This window comes from Rutidosis leptorrhynchoides, chromosome 4, assembly GCF_046630445.1.
Source record: "Rutidosis leptorrhynchoides isolate AG116_Rl617_1_P2 chromosome 4, CSIRO_AGI_Rlap_v1, whole genome shotgun sequence".
NCBI lineage: Eukaryota > Viridiplantae > Streptophyta > Magnoliopsida > Asterales > Asteraceae > Rutidosis > Rutidosis leptorrhynchoides.
This window is the reverse complement of record NC_092336.1, coordinates 190,717,639-190,737,639: the sequence shown is the minus strand read 5'-3', so window position 1 is coordinate 190,737,639 and position 20,001 is coordinate 190,717,639. Positions and strand designations below refer to the sequence as shown.

General features: G+C 38.3%; 1 protein-coding gene across 2 annotated transcripts; it reads left to right on the top strand.

The window, feature by feature from the left end:
- The first annotated feature begins 1,508 nt into the window (after nt 1–1,508).
- LOC139904423 (SUMO-conjugating enzyme UBC9) lies at nt 1,509–15,546 on the top strand. Of its 2 annotated transcripts, none has more exons than XM_071886358.1 (5): nt 1,509–1,616; nt 1,794–1,914; nt 2,493–2,620; nt 14,406–14,510; nt 15,160–15,546. In XM_071886358.1, exons 2-5 carry the CDS (start codon nt 1,845–1,847, stop codon nt 15,301–15,303), a joined length of 447 nt encoding a protein of 148 aa, XP_071742459.1. In that variant the 5' UTR covers nt 1,509–1,616; nt 1,794–1,844; the 3' UTR covers nt 15,304–15,546. The 2 variants fall into 2 exon arrangements, with proteins under 2 accessions (XP_071742459.1, XP_071742460.1); XM_071886359.1 differs by having other exon boundaries at nt 1,575–1,694.
- Nucleotides 15,547–20,001: the final 4,455 nt, after the last annotated feature.

The following is a 20,001-nucleotide window of genomic DNA, read 5'->3' as shown; positions in this document are numbered from 1 at the left end:
TCAAAAAAGTCAAAATATGCACTTTCACCTTATAATCTGCTTAAATGTGATATGCTATAGATGATGCCAACTAAAACATTGATAAACATCCAGAATCAAAGTATCACCAAGGTTCATAACATAAACATCTAGAATTTAAAGGTTCATAACATAAACATCCAGAATTAAGCCAATCATTAATAAACAAAAAATCTAGAATTAAAAGCAAATTAAGTCAATCATTAATAACTGATCTAAGAGTACAATAACTTGTTATATACACTAACATGTTTATACAATAACATGTTTCAACAACAACAACAAAAAAAAAAAAAGATTAAAACTGACGTAATAGTTTAAAAAAAAAGTAAAAGATTAAAACTGTGTAAGAGTAGATCTTCGAAAATTAAAATAAAGAAACTGATGTAGTATTACGTATGATGAGGACATAGTTGCAGTTGATTGAAAAAAATAAATGACGAATGGGGAAGAAGCAGTTGATATGGAAAACAATACGTAGGATGAAAAAATTGGGCGGTATGTATAGGTTTTGTGGGTTAACTTTTGTGCATAGTGAAAATCAGAAAGACTAAATTGACCCTAGAGTGCAAATCACGTGCATTGTCTAACGATGGAGAAACTAACAATGTTAACTGCTGGGACCAGACGGGATCAAATTGGAAAACTTGGGACCAAACGTGATGAATTTAAAGTTTAGGTCTCATCTTGATTTCTGGGACAAAGTTTGGGGACCAACGTTGATATTTTTTCATTTATTTATTAGTTTAGTACTTTGTTTTTGCAAAAAAATAGTACTCCGTAGTTAGGGATGGCAATGGATCGGATATGGATCGGGTGAGGCCGTATCCATATCCATATCCATTTATTTTTTTTACTTTTCATCCATCCATATCCATATCCTCGGGTGAAGCGGGTTAATGGATAATTATCCATAACCGTTTAAATTTATTTTATTTTTAACAATTATAAGCGGTGATTCACTATATACGATCAAAAGTAATATTTTTAATAGTTTATGCAACCGAAAGTCACATTTTACTAATCTATATAACCAATTTTCAATTGATAACCTATTAAACGTGTAAAAATATAGACATGTAAGTTGCTTACTTTTAGTTACATGGAATCACATTTGAACCATCAAAGCACGATAAATACATTTCATTATTTAAACAAAACAAAATATACAAAAAAGTTATATTTTTAGAAAAAATATAAAGAAAGATGAATATGAATATAATTAATGAAATATCACTACATAAATGATACTAATTTGAGTGATAAATTTATATATTTAGTTATTTCGGGTGAAAGCGGGTTCATTCATGGATGAATTTTTTTCATCCACGTCCATATTCATATCCATTTAGATCTTCCATATTCACGAATAATCGGGTGAATCAGATGAATATCCGGTAGATAGGATTGACATCCCTAGTACCGTAGTTGAACCTCCGACCGATTCGATTAAAAACCCGATTTTTAAATATTGCATAAAACGCATTTCACTTTCCCTTCTTCCATACGATTGGCTCATAAATCTGCTTTCATTTAATTTCTATTTCTATCCAAAATTCAACTTTTTTTTAACTTTTATTTTACATCTCATCCATCAGGTATTTCATCTTTCAATTTACGTCAAATTTTGATTTCTAAAATTCCAGTTAAATTTACATGTGAAGAACAACAAGCAAGTACAGATCTTTGATACTCCCTATTATAAAATTAATTAATTGTTACTAATTTAGCTGTTTGCATTTGGTCGTTGACTGACTTGTATTTTGTTGAATTAGGGTTTGTTTATGTTGTAAGAGGTGAATTAGGGTTTCGAACTTGTTGTCGTGATGGCGTCCAAACGTATTCTGAAGGAGCTTAAGGATTTGCAGAAGGATCCTCCTACTTCATGTAGCGCAGGTATAATTAATTGAATTGTATATATACTTGTATATGTATATTTTATTGTTGCTGTTATGTGTAATTATGCTTTCTTTGATTTACTCTGTTTGTAAGTTTATTTATTTATGGATATAGTGTGAAGAATCATGTGTTAATATGGTATACTGATGCTGTTGAGGCTTGTGTATGCTATACCTTATATAAAATTAAGACACAACATGTTTGGTGTCTGCATGACTGATTAATTTGTGTACTGATAACTGAAGATGCTAATCGAGTAACAAGCGCTTGCTTTTTCTGTAATGGTTGTGTTTTTTGTGCAGGATGTTATTTGTTACAGTGTATATATATATATATATATATATATATATATATATATATATATATATATATATATATATATATATATATATATAATTTGTGTATGCATCACCTTCTTATATAGGATATTCTTGGCAACATTCTAGATGAGTTGGAGAATTGATAACCTGAGATGTTAATTGAGTAGCAAGTTCTTGATTTTTTCTGTTAGCTAAATATATTATTCTTTCTGTTTTTTATTTTTATCATATTAATGTGTGTACTTTATATTGTAGGTCCTGTTGCCGAAGACATGTTCCATTGGCAAGCAACAATTATGGGGCCGTCTGACAGCCCATATTCCGGAGGCGTATTTCTCGTTTCGATTCATTTCCCTCCGGATTATCCTTTTAAGCCTCCTAAGGTAGTTAAGCGGTGTATGATTTTTATATTCTTTTGAATGGCAAGTTTTGCATCAATGTATCATTATTTCAACGACACTCATCATTTGCACACACACGCGTTCGGGAGGAAAACCGAATCGCATTACAGGAACCCGATCCTTTAACCATCCCGAGGGGCAGGCGGAGCGGGTTTGAATCCCGAATGGAATCGGGAGAAAACCCCCTTGAGGTCAATCTGGATATCCATATTTCAGGCAGATTAATTAATAGGATGGGCAGAGCGAGGCTCGAACCTACGACCCAACCCCCACCCCAACACACAAGGTGAAGGGGATGCTGTTGAAGCAACGCTTCGTTGGCTATGATTTTTATATTTGTGTAGTATTTTCATTGCTTGTCATGCCCATCTGGAAGAGTATTCTTATTTAGATGCAAACAATAACAACTAACCCCAAACTTACAAGCCGTACAATAAACAGACTGCAACTAAATCGACAATAAACATACAAGCCATACAAATAAACCAGTAGACAAAACCCTAAAACCTAACTGCAACAACCAATCCTCATCAAATCACAAACATCCAGAATCGAAGCGAGCCCTGCTACGCAAGACTCCCTCCTAACACTCTCAGTCAACTGATCACACCCCCAGCTAATCCACGAGAAACAAGAAACCCTCGCCGGGAAACCGAAGAACACCCTCCACGAGACCGTAACCAGAAAACCAAATAGAGCACCCGAAAGCCTAAATTCTAAGAGCACCCGCCAAAAAGAAAACGAATCACTTAGAAGCATCAACCATACGAATCTACACCTACGGATGATCGAGAAACTACCGAGAGACCTCCCAACAAACCTAGCTTCATCAGCTATGTCGGCAACAATGTCAATTTCACTCGAAAAGGATCCAACGACGTGAAGGGTGGAACAAGCGAAACCCGAACCAGAAACCAACGTAAACTGAGACAACCAGCACAAAACGACCAGAACCGCTGGCCTGAGCTCCTGCCAGAATCCTGCAAGTTTCACACCTGAAGAGAGAGAGAGATTAGGAACGAAGGACGGCACCGAAGAAAGAAAAAGAAAGCAGGTCGCCTGACCTTCTCCGACCAGAAACCTTTGGAACCCAAAAAATCCAGCAAAACCAAAAATGAAAAGTACGCCATTTTGAAAAAAAGGAGCCTCAGATCTAACAAAATCCAGGAGGGAGCAGGTCAAATAAAGCCAAAGCCATCAAAAAACCGATCGGTCCTCCAAATCGGACGTGGACCTCCGTTAAGAGCTTGTCGCCTACGAACGACCAAGAGGAGATCGGAGTAAACTCTGGCAAACAATAAAAGCAGCAGCAAACCCCAACTCAAATGGAAAAACGAAAGGAAACAGAAACCTTACCCACACGCCAACAGTTCGCAGAATGCGTGTGAGAACCACACGTCATCTGCCGCCTGACCGCCGGAGGAGTGAATGGTGAGGATGAATGCACCATCGGATCGCCGGGAAGAGCAACGGGCTAGTGGATATGTGCTCATTTTTTATGAGGAAGTGCTGACATGGCGCTGAGTGGGCCTAAAGGCTAACAGATATTAGTAGTTGTGCATGTGCCAGTTGCCAAGGAGTCAAGGACCAACTTGTTTCTTCAGTTATTGAGAGGTTATTAAGGATCAACTACTTATACCTTAATATTATAGCTGTAACAACAGTTTGGTATACTAAAACTTAGACTTCCATAGCTTGACGCCATGACGGATTCATTAAAGAGAGGTTCAGAGTTAAAATTTACGCATTGTGTACACAGGGTCATTTATTAAAGTAATGGGGTCTATCTAGTTCAGCTTTCATTGCCTCTACTAGAATGGTAATGGACCAGCACCTACAGAGTAGGATAAGAGGGCAGAACAAGAATGATGTAATAATTTCAAGGTTGCTGTTTAAAAGAAGGATCTTGATTTAATTATGGTACACTTAATATGATCTTTTAACAGTGTTAACGTAGTTGACAAAGGCTCATCAATCAAGGCACAGTTTATAAGATTCGTTCAACTTGTGTATAAATACCTACTTGACGTTTTAGGTAGCACCGAGTAATTATCACTGTAACTCATAATCTTCCTTTGCTTTTGCTGGTTGAAAAACTATGATGTTTGTAGCGACCCGACCAAATCATGTTTGACGGCGCCGTCTACTTAGGTCCCGTTACGTGGTCATAAGTCTTTAAGACAAAGTTTGACCAAAATATGTCGCCTTCATTTCAAAATAAAGATTTGTTCCCAAAGTTTACAAGAATTGTTCAACCAATAGTTAAGTTACAACGTTATAATACGAATGAAATCTAGGCGACACGGTTTAAAGTGAAGTCAAAAGACGCTCCATGAAATGCACATATACTCGACATCCAATGCAAGTATCAAATAATGAGCGGAAGCATGTATCATGTATCGTTCAAGGACCTGAGAAAAACATAGAAATCTGTCAACGAAAACGTTGGTGAAATCATAGATTTAAGTAAATAAGTACAAGTGAACCACAAGATTTGCATCAATGAAATAATAGTAATACATTCCAAAAGTTTGTTTCACGAGCACCCAATTATCAATGCTTAACGTTTCCTTCCATTGAACCCCATCACTTAGTGCTAGAACATACACTGTTTCTCGAAAATATATTTCATTCGTAAGCGGTAGCGAACCGTTTGAATGAGGGTGTGTCAAACCCATATGGATCCATACAACATAAGTTCTCGCTTACACCCGGCAAGTGTAACTAATGATAATCGAATTGAGGATTTTGTTCTAAACTCGTATGTAGAATGTTTGTTTTCCTGTACTTGTGTTCACTTAGTTCAAAAGAATCGTTTATGTTTTCTCATCCCAAATATAAGTTCAAAAAGAGTAAAAGTGGGACTATGATCTCACCTTGAGTGCACGAGTAGTAAAGTACTTCGACAAGTAAACGTGTGCAAAGAACAATACTAGTCTTGACCTAAACAATAGGTTGTATCAATAACGGTAAACACGATAGGTCAAAGATGTTCAATTAGTCCTATGGCTCGTTACGACTCGATTATTTAGCATGTGAAATCAAATTGCCAAGTTTCATGCAAGATACAAGTATATAAATAAGTTAGGAAGGTTGCATAATCATTTGGTTAAGTTTGACAAAAAGTCAAACTTTGGTCGGTCAAAGTCAACGAAAGTCAACACGTTCGGGTCGGGTTCCGAACTATTTTTCTAATCTTAGAAATCATATATGAGCATGTTGGCCAAGTTACATGTTAATCGGAGGTGCGTAGCATGCCAAACATTATTCAAAAATTGACCAATTTGGACAGAATTCTGGCCAGGCCATTGGCGCGCCGCGCGGGGTAGGGGCGCGCCGCGCCACCCTGCTGCTTCAGCTATTTTTCTGCTTTTTAAATGTGCACGAACCAAAACCAATTCCAACACAATTCTTGACCCGCAAACACTTATAATGCCTATTATATATCGTTGGAAAGGTATTTTGACGAGGAATACAACTAAGTACATTTCATCAATCAAACTTCCACTTACAACAACCAAAAACCGTAATTAAACGTTCATAATCAAAGTTCAAGTTCCAAAAACGCATTTTATGATTCGGGCAACCAATTTACATGAATGATATGCCGTTTCGAAGGTAATCAAACACACATTGCAACAAAACACTTAACAACAATATCTCATAGCATTTGACGCATCAAAAGTTCATGTAAAGCTCATCAAACCCTAATCCAAAATCACAAATTCAACAATCTTGCATATGAAACTAATCCATGTCAACCTACATACCAATTTGAAGCTAGTGATGTTAGGAACACAATTAAAACATGAACTTTCATCATTCAACAACATATGAACACCTAAAACTCAAGATTAAGCAAGCATTCTTTCAATATGAACTAGTTACATCAAAATATCAAAAACGAGCATACAAATCACATAAACAAACTAGACTCGAGCCATAGACACTAATTAACAACCTTATAACTTAAAAATCTCAAGAACACAAGAATTAGTGATTTTAGAAAATTACCCAAAATTGATGAATTCGGTATGGAAACGAAGAGGAGATCACGAGGAGTTCAAATATGTATTTTGTTTGGCAAGAAGATCACTAGCTCGGTTTTGGATGATGAATCTTTGTTCTTGAAGTTGAGAGGAAAAGTTGGAGTATTAAGAAATTGGAAGAGATGAATGAATGGATAGAATGAGAGTTTGACTCTTTGACCTAGTCACAAGTTTCAACATTTGGCAAGATTGGTCCCTCAACTTAAATCGGGTGCGGAAATTACCTAACAAGATAATTCAAACGCATATTAACGAGATGTGTTATAAACATCTAACGGAACTTAAATAGTTAAACGGAAAAGTTGACGGAAAAAGGCGGGATGTTACATTACCTACACCTTAAAAGAAATTTCGTCCCGAAATTTAAGTAGGCGCAGTAGTCGTTGTTTCTTCCTCGAGATCTTGCGTTTCCGAATTCACGAATAGATGAGGGTACTTCCTTTGCATTTGATCTTGTCTTTCCCAAGTAAACTCGGGTCCCCTTTTGGCGTTCCAACGGACTTTAACAATCGGGATTCGGCTTTGTTTCAATGTCTTGACGGAGGTGTCCACAATTTCAACCGGTTCCTCCACAAAATGAAGTTTGTCATCAATGGTAAGCTCTTCGAGAGGAATGACGATATCGGGTTCGGCAAGACACTTTTTCAAGTTAGATACATGGAAAGTAGGATGAACGGAGCTCAATTGAGGCGGAAGATCCAAACGATAAGCAACGGTTCCAATACGCTCCAAGATTTCGAAAGGACCAATATACCGCGGATTTAGCTTCCCGCGTTTCCCAAAACGGATTACACCCTTCCAAGGTGCGACTTTTAACATTACTCGGTCACCGACTTGAAATTCAAGATCGTTGCGTCGTTTATCGGTATAGCTCTTTTGACGACTTCGGGCCGTCCTAAGCCTATCTCGGATTTGAACGATTTTCTCGGTGGTTTCGTGAATGAGTTCGGGTCCGGTGATTTGCACGTCGCCTACCTCGGCCCAACAAAGAGGTGAACGACATTTGCGGCCATATAGCGCTTCAAAAGGTGCGGCTTTAATACTCGCGTGATAACTATTGTTGTAAGAGAACTCGGCGAGAGGTAAGTGCTTGTCCCAAGCTTTTCCGAAATCAACCACGCAAGCTCGTAACATGTCCTCTAAGGTTTGAATTGTACGTTCGCTTTGTCCATCGGTTTGAGGATGATATGCGGTGCTCATGTCTAAACGCGTTCCCAACGCTTCTTGCAATGTACGCCAAAATCTAGAAACGAAACGGCCATCTCGGTCGGAGATAATCGATAAAGGTACACCGTGTCGGGCTACGATCTCCTTAATGTAAAGTTGTGCAAGTTTCTCCATTTTGTCCGTTTCTTTCATGGCAAGGAAGTGTGCGGATTTGGTGAGACGGTCAACAATAACCCAAATGGTATCATAACCGCCCGTCGTTTTTGGTAGTTTGGTGATAAAATCCATCGTTATCCCTTCCCACTTCCATTGCGGGATCTCGGGTTGTCGAAGTAGTCCGGACGGTCTTTGGTGTTCGGCTTTGACTTTGGAACATGTCAAACACTTGGAAACATAAGTAGCTACTTCCCTTTTGATATTCGGCCACCAATATAGCTGTTTAAGGTCGTGGTACATCTTATTGGCACCGGGGTGAATCGAGTATCGTGACTTATGGGCTTCATCTAAAATAAGGCTTCGTAGGTCCCCATAACTAGGCACCCAAATTCTTCCGGCGAAATATCGGAGTCCGGTTTCTTTAACTTCGAATCGAGAGGTGAGGACGTTCAAGTGTTCGAGAGAGATGTTTTCATCCTTAAGAGCCTCATCTTGGGCTACCCGAATTTGGCTATTAAGGTTGGTGTGAATGGTGATGTTTAAAGCTCGGACACGGAGAGGCACCACTCTTTCTTTTCGACTTAAGGCATCGGCTACTACATTTGCCTTCCCGGGATGGTAACGAAGCTCGCAATCGTAATCGTTCAAAGTGTCAATCCACCGTCGTTGTCTCATGTTTAGTTGCTTTTGATCGAAAATGTGTTGGAGACTTTTGTGGTCGGTAAAGATAGTACTCTTGGTTCCATAAAGATAGTGTCTCCACATTTTAAGTGCAAAGACAACGGCTCCGAGTTCGAGATCATGTGTCGTATAGTTTCGTTCATGAATTTTGAGTTGTCGAGAAGCATAAGCAATGACTTTCGTTCGTTGCATCAATACACACCCAAAACCATGTTTTGAGGCATCGCAATATACAACAAAGTCATCATTGCCTTCGGGAAGTGACAAGATAGGAGCGGTGGTTAGCTTCGTTTTCAAGATTTGGAATGCGGATTCATGTTCGGTCGCCCAAATGAATTTCTTTCCCTTGTGAGTCAAGGCGGTTAGAGGACGTGCAACCAAAGAGAAATTTTCGATGAATCTACGATAGTACCCGGCGAGACCCAAAAATTGACGAATGTGAGTAGGAGTAGTGGGAGTCTCCCATTTGCTAATGGCTTCGATTTTCGATGGATCGACTTTAATACCTTGGTCACTTACAACATGACCAAGAAATTGAACTTCCTTTAACCAAAATTCACACTTGGAGAATTTGGCATAGAGTTGTTCTTGTCTTAAAAGTTCAAGCACAAGTCGGAGATGTTGTTCGTGCTCTTCTTCATTTTTAGAATAGATTAATATGTCATCGATGAACACAATAACGAATTTATCGAGATACGGTTTGCACACGCGGTTCATAAGATCCATGAACACCGCCGGTGCGTTAGTGAGACCAAATGGCATGACAAGGAATTCATAACTACCATAACGAGTTCGGAAAGCGGTTTTGGAGACATCTTCCCCCTTAACCCTCAATTGATGATAACCCGAGCGGAGATCGATTTTCGAATATACACAAGACCCTTGTAGTTGATCAAAGAGGTCATCGATGCGAGGAAGAGGATATCGGTTCTTAACCGTCAATTTATTTAGTTCGCGATAATCAATGCACATTCGTAGGGATCCGTCTTTCTTTTTAACAAACAAAATCGGAGCGCCCCAAGGTGAATGGCTAGGTTGGATAAAACCACGATCAAGTAGTTCTTGGATTTGACTTTGCAATTCTTGCATTTCAGATGGAGCGAGTCTATATGGTGCACGCGCTACGGGTGCGGCTCCCGGAATAAGATCGATTTGGAATTCAACCGGTCGATGAGGCGGAAGACCCGGCAATTCATCGGGAAATACATCGGAATAGTCACTAACAATTGGCACATCATCGATGTGCTTCTCATCGGACTCGACTTTCTTGACGTGGGCAAGGATCGCAAAACAACCCTTACGGAGTAGTTTTCTAACTTTAAGGCACGAAATGAGGCTGAGTCTGGTGCAACTCTTATCGCCATAAACAATCAAAGGTTCACCATTCTCGATAGGAATTCGGATTGCGTTAAGATCACAAAGAATGTGAGATTTCGTTTTGACTAACCAATTCATACCGATTATTACATCAAAGCTTCCTAGTTCCATGGGTATCAAGTCAATTTCAAATTCCTTACCCAAAATGTTTAACGTACACCCCCGGTAATATGTGTCGGCACTTAATAGTTTTCCGTTAGCTACTTCAATGGTATAAGTGGTATCTAATGGAAGAGGTGGAGTGCTAAAAGAATGAGTCAAAGTCTTGGATACAAAGCATTTATCGGCACCCGAATCAAATAAGCAAGAGACATAAGAATTGTTGAGAAGAAACGTACCCGTGACTAGTTCAGTGTCATCCCGGGCTTCCTCGGTGTTGATGTTGAAAGCTCGGCCGCGCGTATTGGTGTTATCTTTCCTTTTCGGGCATGCATTTCTATAATGACCCGTTTGGCCACATTCGTAACAAGTGCCCGTCTTTGGTGCATTGGGCCACTTTCGAGCGACGGGAGTGGCACTTTTACAATCGTTGGCCTTATGACCAACTCCTTGGCACCGGTGGCAAATTATCTTACTACATTCGCCAAAGTGATGTTTGTTGCATTTGTTGCAAAGAGGTAGGTTCCCGGCATAACCTTTCTTGCCGTCGGAGGTGTAAGGCTTCTTAGCAAAGTTGTTGTTGCTTGATTGGGAGGGTTCCCACTTTCTTTTGTTGCCGCCCGATTTATCCTCGGCCTTAGGTGCCGGAACTACGATTTCGTCAACCGTTTCAATTAGTTGGCGAGCCATGTTCATAGCGGCTTGATGAGTAGTGGGTTTGGATGACATCACCCCTTGTTTGATGCTTTTTGGAAGACCGAGCATGTAGAGCTCAATCCTTTGAGATTCGGGGTTAACAAGATTAGGACACATCAAGGATAGTTCGGCGAAGCGTTGATTATAAGCTTTAAGGTCGTTTCCGACCGCTTTCAAAGCTCTTAGTTCTTCCTCAAGCTTTCGGGTTTCTTCGCGCGGAAAATATTCAACAATCATCTTTTCCTTTAGATCGGCCCAAGAGAGGGCATGAGCTTCATCGGTACCCACCGATTGAACATAGGTGTTCCACCATGTTAGAGCAATTCCGGAGAAAGTGTGAGTGGAGTATTTGACCTTGTCTTGGTCCCGACAACCGCTTATGCTAAAGACGGCTTCCGTTTGCTCAAACCATCGGGTGAGCACGACCGGTCCCCCGGTTCCATCAAAAGTGTGAGGTTTGCACCCCATGAAAGCTTTATAGGAGCATCCCTCGTTTGAGTTTCCGGCTCCATTGTTGTTGTTATTGTTGTTGTTGTTGTGGTTGTTATTATTATTGTTGTTGGATGAGTGACCGGCCATGGCCGCATCTACGGCGGTAGCTATCATCCGTTCGAGAGCTTGTTCGGGAGTTTCATTGCGGCGTACACGACGAGGAGCCATTGTTCCTTCAAGACACAAGAATATCATTGATTAGTATTCTCAATAATACTAACCGTGATATAGAATAAAGATAAAGAGAAGTTTTTTTTTTTTTTTTTTTTTTTTTTTTTTTTTTTTTTTTTCGACTCGCCTTAAATTCTTTATGTCATAATGTCGGAACGTTCATACGAGTCACCGTAATATAATCCCGGAAATTATATTACCCTGATTCATATGTGCATTCGACATCATTTCATATAGTCAAGGTGGCGTGTCAATCAAATTAAACAACGTGAGATTAAGATGAACTAAGAGTAGATATGAGTAGAAACGTTCGAGTATAAATGCACAAGTAGTCAAGTAATTCCTACTTCAAGTCTATATGCCGGTTGTAGTCTAGACTCACCAATGTACCCTATGACTCGGGGTTGACACTAATGAACTCTAAATCCCTACAACCAACGCTCTGATACCATCTGTAGCGACCCGACCAAATCATGTTTGACGGCGCCGTCTACTTAGGTCCCGTTACGTGGTCATAAGTCTTTAAGACAAAGTTTGACCAAAATATGTCGCCTTCATTTCAAAATAAAGATTTGTTCCCAAAGTTTACAAGAATTGTTCAACCAATAGTTAAGTTACAACGTTATAATACGAATGAAATCTAGGCGACACGGTTTAAAGTGAAGTCAAAAGACGCTCCATGAAATGCACATATACTCGACATCCAATGCAAGTATCAAATAATGAGCGGAAGCATGTATCATGTATCGTTCAAGGACCTGAGAAAAACATAGAAATCTGTCAACGAAAACGTTGGTGAAATCATAGATTTAAGTAAATAAGTACAAGTGAACCACAAGATTTGCATCAATGAAATAATAGTAATACATTCCAAAAGTTTGTTTCACGAGCACCCAATTATCAATGCTTAACGTTTCCTTCCATTGAACCCCATCACTTAGTGCTAGAACATACACTGTTTCTCGAAAATATATTTCATTCGTAAGCGGTAGCGAACCGTTTGAATGAGGGTGTGTCAAACCCATATGGATCCATACAACATAAGTTCTCGCTTACACCCGGCAAGTGTAACTAATGATAATCGAATTGAGGATTTTGTTCTAAACTCGTATGTAGAATGTTTGTTTTCCTGTACTTGTGTTCACTTAGTTCAAAAGAATCGTTTATGTTTTCTCATCCCAAATATAAGTTCAAAAAGAGTAAAAGTGGGACTATGATCTCACCTTGAGTGCACGAGTAGTAAAGTACTTCGACAAGTAAACGTGTGCAAAGAACAATACTAGTCTTGACCTAAACAATAGGTTGTATCAATAACGGTAAACACGATAGGTCAAAGATGTTCAATTAGTCCTATGGCTCGTTACGACTCGATTATTTAGCATGTGAAATCAAATTGCCAAGTTTCATGCAAGATACAAGTATATAAATAAGTTAGGAAGGTTGCATAATCATTTGGTTAAGTTTGACAAAAAGTCAAACTTTGGTCGGTCAAAGTCAACGAAAGTCAACACGTTCGGGTCGGGTTCCGAACTATTTTTCTAATCTTAGAAATCATATATGAGCATGTTGGCCAAGTTACATGTTAATCGGAGGTGCGTAGCATGCCAAACATTATTCAAAAATTGACCAATTTGGACAGAATTCTGGCCAGGCCATTGGCGCGCCGCGCGGGGTAGGGGCGCGCCGCGCCACCCTGCTGCTTCAGCTATTTTTCTGCTTTTTAAATGTGCACGAACCAAAACCAATTCCAACACAATTCTTGACCCGCAAACACTTATAATGCCTATTATATATCGTTGGAAAGGTATTTTGACAAGGAATACAACTAAGTACATTTCATCAATCAAACTTCCACTTACAACAACCAAAAACCGTAATTAAACGTTCATAATCAAAGTTCAAGTTCCAAAAACGCATTTTATGATTCGGGCAACCAATTTACATGAATGATATGCCGTTTCGAAGGTAATCAAACACACATTGCAACAAAACACTTAACAACAATATCTCATAGCATTTGACGCATCAAAAGTTCATGTAAAGCTCATCAAACCCTAATCCAAAATCACAAATTCAACAATCTTGCATATGAAACTAATCCATGTCAACCTACATACCAATTTGAAGCTAGTGATGTTAGGAACACAATTAAAACATGAACTTTCATCATTCAACAACATATGAACACCTAAAACTCAAGATTAAGCAAGCATTCTTTCAATATGAACTAGTTACATCAAAATATCAAAAACGAGCATACAAATCACATAAACAAACTAGACTCGAGCCATAGACACTAATTAACAACCTTATAACTTAAAAATCTCAAGAACACAAGAATTAGTGATTTTAGAAAATTACCCAAAATTGATGAATTCGGTATGGAAACGAAGAGGAGATCACGAGGAGTTCAAATATGTATTTTGTTTGGCAAGAAGATCACTAGCTCGGTTTTGGATGATGAATCTTTGTTCTTGAAGTTGAGAGGAAAAGTTGGAGTATTAAGAAATTGGAAGAGATGAATGAATGGATAGAATGAGAGTTTGACTCTTTGACCTAGTCACAAGTTTCAACATTTGGCAAGATTGGTCCCTCAACTTAAATCGGGTGCGGAAATTACCTAACAAGATAATTCAAACGCATATTAACGAGATGTGTTATAAACATCTAACGGAACTTAAATAGTTAAACGGAAAAGTTGACGGAAAAAGGCGGGATGTTACAATGTTAGCTGTATCTTATATCGGGTCTTGTATCTGAATACTCTGAGGTTTAACTAGGGTAATTTATCTAACCTCTGGTCATGTTGTCTATTCTTTTTTATACCGATATATGCGTAACAGTTTTGTTAACTGATATATGTTATTATATACTCGTAGGTTGCATTTAGGACCAAGGTGTTCCACCCAAACATTAACAGCAATGGTAGCATTTGCTTAGATATCCTGAAGGAGCAGTGGAGCCCAGCTTTAACAATCTCGAAGGTATGTTCATTAACAATTACTGTATGTGAATTTTTCATTTGTGCTGCTTACACATGTATTTTAACACTGATTTCCGTATTCTGTGCCCTATGTCTCTTATTACACAATGGCTTGGTCCAGTTTTGATTCAAGTTGAACTATTGGTGGAGGATTTTTTTTTTTGGGTTTTCTTTGGATGTTTAGCGACAGCAACTGGACTTTAATTCCATTATATTTGCTTGATATCTTATTTATAAGTTACAACTTATAACCAGTATTCAGCTACTAATCTAATATGTTTGTCAAACATGTTTTCGGTCAAGTCTCACACGAAACCTATTTCTGAATACATTTTTCAAGAGCCCTTTTTTTAGGGTTCAGGATAAAATGAAGTCAATCATTTTGCACTACATATAGTCAGACTCATAATGATTTCTCATAACTTATGTATCAAATCAGAAGATAAATTAAGCTTAAATCTTTGAACATCATGGTTAAGTCCCAATAAATTCGTACAGTCAGATGAAATGTTAAAAAATTCCTAGTAAATGCATGTTTTTATAGTACATAGAATGGCTCGAGTTCCTACACCATTTTAGCTTTACATCTTTACATAGCTATAGATGTGTGCATGGTTTTGTAGTTAAACTATCGCTGATGTGATTTGCAGGTTTTGCTTTCCATCTGCTCTTTGTTAACCGACCCAAACCCTGATGATCCATTGGTGCCAGAAATCGCACACATGTACAAGACCGATAAGTCCAAGTACGAGGCCACTGCTCGTAGTTGGACACAAAAGTACGCCATGGGATGATCACAACAAACACATCCATGGCATGTTTTAACGGTTGGGTGGCTTTTTCAATCAGCATGTTGTGGGTGAATGGAAGCACAATAATAATATATTGTTAGTAAACCTCTGTTTTTGTTCTTCGGGTGTTTGTCAAGAAGCTTGGGAAGGCATTGAACATCTAGTCTGAATTTGTGTATATTTTATTTTATTTGAAACGAATGGAAAAATTGGACTAATGTTGAAATCTGCCGTTTCATTCACTTATTGGTCGTCTTTGTGATGTATGCTATATAGATGTTAGTTTTGGCTGATTTATCTATGAATTGTGCGATTTAGGTATGGTTGGTTTGTGATGGCTTGATGAGTATTATGTACTGATGTGTACTTTTTAGTGGTCAAAATTTTTCTAAATCATTCAAAATTTTTAAAAAATTTGGTCATTATTGTTATTGTATTAACTAATAACTTAAACTTTGCTTTTATATAATAAGAAAAAAAGAAAGAAAGAAATGTATGCAGGTTGACGCAAGTGAGTGTGTGAGACCCAATCAATCTACCATTTACAGAAAATCGTGTTTAGAACTTTAGATAACTTTGGAGTATTTTTTTTTTTTTTTTTTTTTTTTTTTTTTTTTTTTTGAGCGTGTGCGCGCGCGCGCGCATGTGTTACTAAACTTGTAAGCATTCTACTAATTTTGTCCAAATTAAAATAAGTTCGGCTTTTAATATATCTTGGTTTGGATGGGTTCTGTTAATGTTGGACCATGGTGGATAACAAACTGAACTTGCTCTTTGCAAGGGTTCAACTAGTCATCTAAACTTAGGGTTGGTTTATTTTTCACGTAATGATTTGTTTTTGTACAACTCATAATTCACCAAGTAAAATGTTATTACTTTGTCACTCAATCTGAAAATTGGTTTGTTTCTAGAAGAAATAGAACCAGACACTATTTTTCAAATAGAGACAAATGAAACAAGACTTGATACATAAAAAAATAAACCCCTATTTTGAAAACCGGATAGATGGTTCAAGTAACATGTAAAACTAGCCACCACATTTTTAATCTAAAATTCTTAAAGTACAAATAATACATAGTATTCTAGTTATTTAAATCTCAAGCACTTTGTTGGTGCATTTAAGTTGTGAGTCCCTAGTTCTTATCAAGTCACACAAGTTCATGCTAGAAAATATATTCGTACGGATAAAAAAGACATCCATACGAATGAGAACACATCCGTACGAACCAGTTACTGCAGAATGTACAAGGCACCATAATGTATCACATTTACGGTTAATCATCCAATTATGTTTCAACCGTTTTCTCTCCATCTTAATCACCTACAAAACTCACCAATTCGAATTAACAACTCTAGGCATCGATCTAATCCATCATTTTTGATCGGTTCAACTAAATCGATTCCTGAAAGTTACCAATTCACTAGAAAACTCGATCCCAAGATCCAATTGACTCCAACACACTATGAATTATTTTTGAGCAATTTTGTGAATATCCTAAGCCCAACAAAATATGAAGCTTATGACTTTACATACCTTAAAATTAATCTTAATAGTATGCGCAAATTTGAGGTAAATTGATTAAGTTACAATAAAATGAACTGATGTAACATCTTAATCATAAATTTACTAAATACATTGCACTTGACCATTAATGTTGCACTTAAATACATTTCTTGATTAAAGTTAGCTAACAAGCCAGTTAGGTATTTGTGGAATTTTGTTATGACCTTGACACTCCTCAATCATTATATTATATTATATTATATTATATTATATTATATTATATTATAATATTATAATTATAATTATAATACCTACACTCTAAAAGAGAGAGGAAATGAATAGTAAGGACTTTTTTCCATTTTCATTTTTTTTCCTTCCCATTTGCACAACAAAGCTTCCCGCACTTTTTCTAAAAAAATAAATCGACCCCCATACAGGGGGCGTAAAGTGTTAAATTATCATTTTCATAAAAAATCTTAGATAAACTCCACTCAAATATTCAACGGGCCATATCTTTTCGCTCGCATCGAGTCAAATTTTTCCGACACCATCGTTAAACTCAAAATAATTTTAGGAACACAATGTCACTAGCTATACGCAAAACGGAAGCTTTTTAAAAAACGCTAAATATTTGGGGTACTTTTCATACAAGTTTATTTTCCGTTATATTAAACGCGGAGATGCACATATATTGTTAATTTAAAATAACATTTAAATTTTTCACGGGTTATACCTTTTAGTTCGACTCGAGTTGCGCTTCAACGACATCATCGTTCGCCACGAAATAATTTTACAAACTAAACGCAATAAAATACATTGAAAACCGAACCCCCGGCGCGAAGCGAGGGTTCGAACTAATAGCCGATATATTTTTGATATATATCTCATTAGTCAAACTTGTAACAAATATGTATCTATATTTGGCGTTTGTATATTGTGTAAACCTCATCCTAAAATAAGTGGAGAGGTGGTTAGTTTTCTTGGAGAACAATTATGTACTTGTATATATATTGAGGCATATCAATGAGAAAAGGACAGTTCACGTTTTATCATCTAACAAACTAATTATCTCTCGTCATGTTATCTTTGACGAAACCCAATTTCCGTTTTCCACACTTCACAAAGTCTCACATGATACAATTTCCTTCATGAACCTATTAATCCTCTATTCTATACCCACAAACAACCTGTCGACACACCATCCCATTCTTCTCCACAAACTATTTCTACTGCCCATGAGCCCTCGCCTAGCGAGCCTCATTCCACGCCTATTCGGCCTATAAACCCAACTCCTCTATTTGGGCCGCATGCCAATCCACCTTCTTCACTTAGGCCACACACTGAGCAGCCCACTTCTTCACCTAACATTACCTTGTCTCCATCGCAACAAAATACGTCCCCCTCCACCTCTGTTCAAACTGATTTGGCACCTCCTCTTCCTACTCGAACCATGACCAACCGTGCTATGTCTGGCATCTTTAAACCCAAAGCTCCTTTCAATCTCTCTACCACCACTTCTGTTTCTCCTCTTCCATCTAATCCCATCCAAGCCTTAAACAACCCTAATTGGAAACGTGCTATGGTAGAGGAATACAAGGCTTTAGTTGATAATAATACATGGGTTTTAGTACCTCGTGAATCTAACATGCAGGTTATACGCTCGATGTGGATTTTTCGTCATAAAATGCACTCAGACGGCACGTTCGAACGCTATAAAGCACGCCTTGTCGGCGATGGTCGTGCACAACAGGTTGGTATTGACTGTTATGAGACATTCAGTCCTGTCGTTAAACCCACCACTATACGCACTGTGCTTAGCATTGCAACATCCAAGTCATGGCCGATTCATCAACTTGACGTCAAAAATGCTTTTCTTCATGGGAACCTACATGAAACTGTTTATATGTACCAACCCGTTGGTTTTCGGGATCCTCATCGGCCGAATCATGTGTGTTTACTGAAACGTTCACTCTATGGTTTAAAACAGGCACCACGAGCCTGGTATCAAAGATTCGCGGATTTTGCTTTTTCAGTCGGTTTCAAACATAGCCAGTGTGATCATTCATTATTTATTTATAACCATGGAAAAGATGTCGCCTACTTACTTCTATACGTTGATGACATTGTTCTTACCACATCTTCTGATATGTTACGCACACGGCTAGTGTCTCTTTTCTCTCGTGAGTTTGCTATGAAGGACCTAGGGCCCTTGAGTTCTTTTCTAGGGATATCAGTTACTCGACACACTCAAGGCTTGTTTTTGACTCAGAAAGCTTACGCACTTGACATTATCCATCGGGCTGGTATGAAAACTTGTAACACGGTCACGACTCCAGTTGACACCGTTGGTAAATTAAGCACTGCCGATAGTCCACCAGTTTCTAATCCCACTCAATACCGAAGTTTGGATGGCGCGTTGCAGTATTTGACATTCACGCGTCCGGACATATCATACGCTGTTCAGCAAGTTTGTCTTCATATGCATGATCCTCGTGAAAGTCATCTTCTCGCTCTCAAGCGTATTATTCGGTATGTTCAAGGAACCACTGATCTCGGGTTGCACATTTCTAAATCCAAGTCCCATAATCTTGTTGGTTATACAGATTCTGACTGAGGTGGTTGTCCAGACACACGCCGATCGACTTCCGGTTATTGCGTTTATTTGGGTGATAATCTGCTATCTTGGTCTTCGAAACGTCAAGCCACATTATCCCGGTCCAGTGCCGAGGCTGAATACAGGGATGTTGCTAATGTGGTGGCCGAGTGTTGTTGGCTTAGAAATCTTCTCCTTGAATTACAATGTCCTGTTTTTAAGGCATCCTTAGTTTATTGTGATAATGTGAGTGCCATATACCTGGCGGGTAATCCGGTTCAACACCAACGGACGAAGCACATTGAGATGGATATTCATTTTGTTCGAGAGAAGGTTGCCCGAGGGCAAGTACGCATTCTTCATATCCCTACTCTTTACCAGATTGCTGACATTTTTACGAAAGGTCTTCCACGCTTACTGTTCCTCGACTTTCGCTCCAGTCTCTGCATTCGTCCACCGATCGCTTCGACTGCGGGGGAGTAATAGCCGATATATTTTTGATATATATCTCATTAGTCAAACTTGTAACAAATATGTATCTATATTTGGCGTTTGTATATTGTGTAAACCTCATCCTAAAATAAGTGGAGAGGTGGTTAGTTTT

Coding starts and splice junctions, on each gene's coding strand:
- LOC139904423 (XM_071886358.1), top strand. CDS start 1,845: ATGGCGTCCAAACGTATTCTGAAGGAGCTTAAGGATTTGCAGAAGGAT. Junction 1,915..2,492: donor TCCTACTTCATGTAGCGCAG/GTATAATTAATT, acceptor TTTATATTGTAG/GTCCTGTTGCCGAAGACATG. Junction 2,621..14,405: donor ATCCTTTTAAGCCTCCTAAG/GTAGTTAAGCGG, acceptor ATATACTCGTAG/GTTGCATTTAGGACCAAGGT.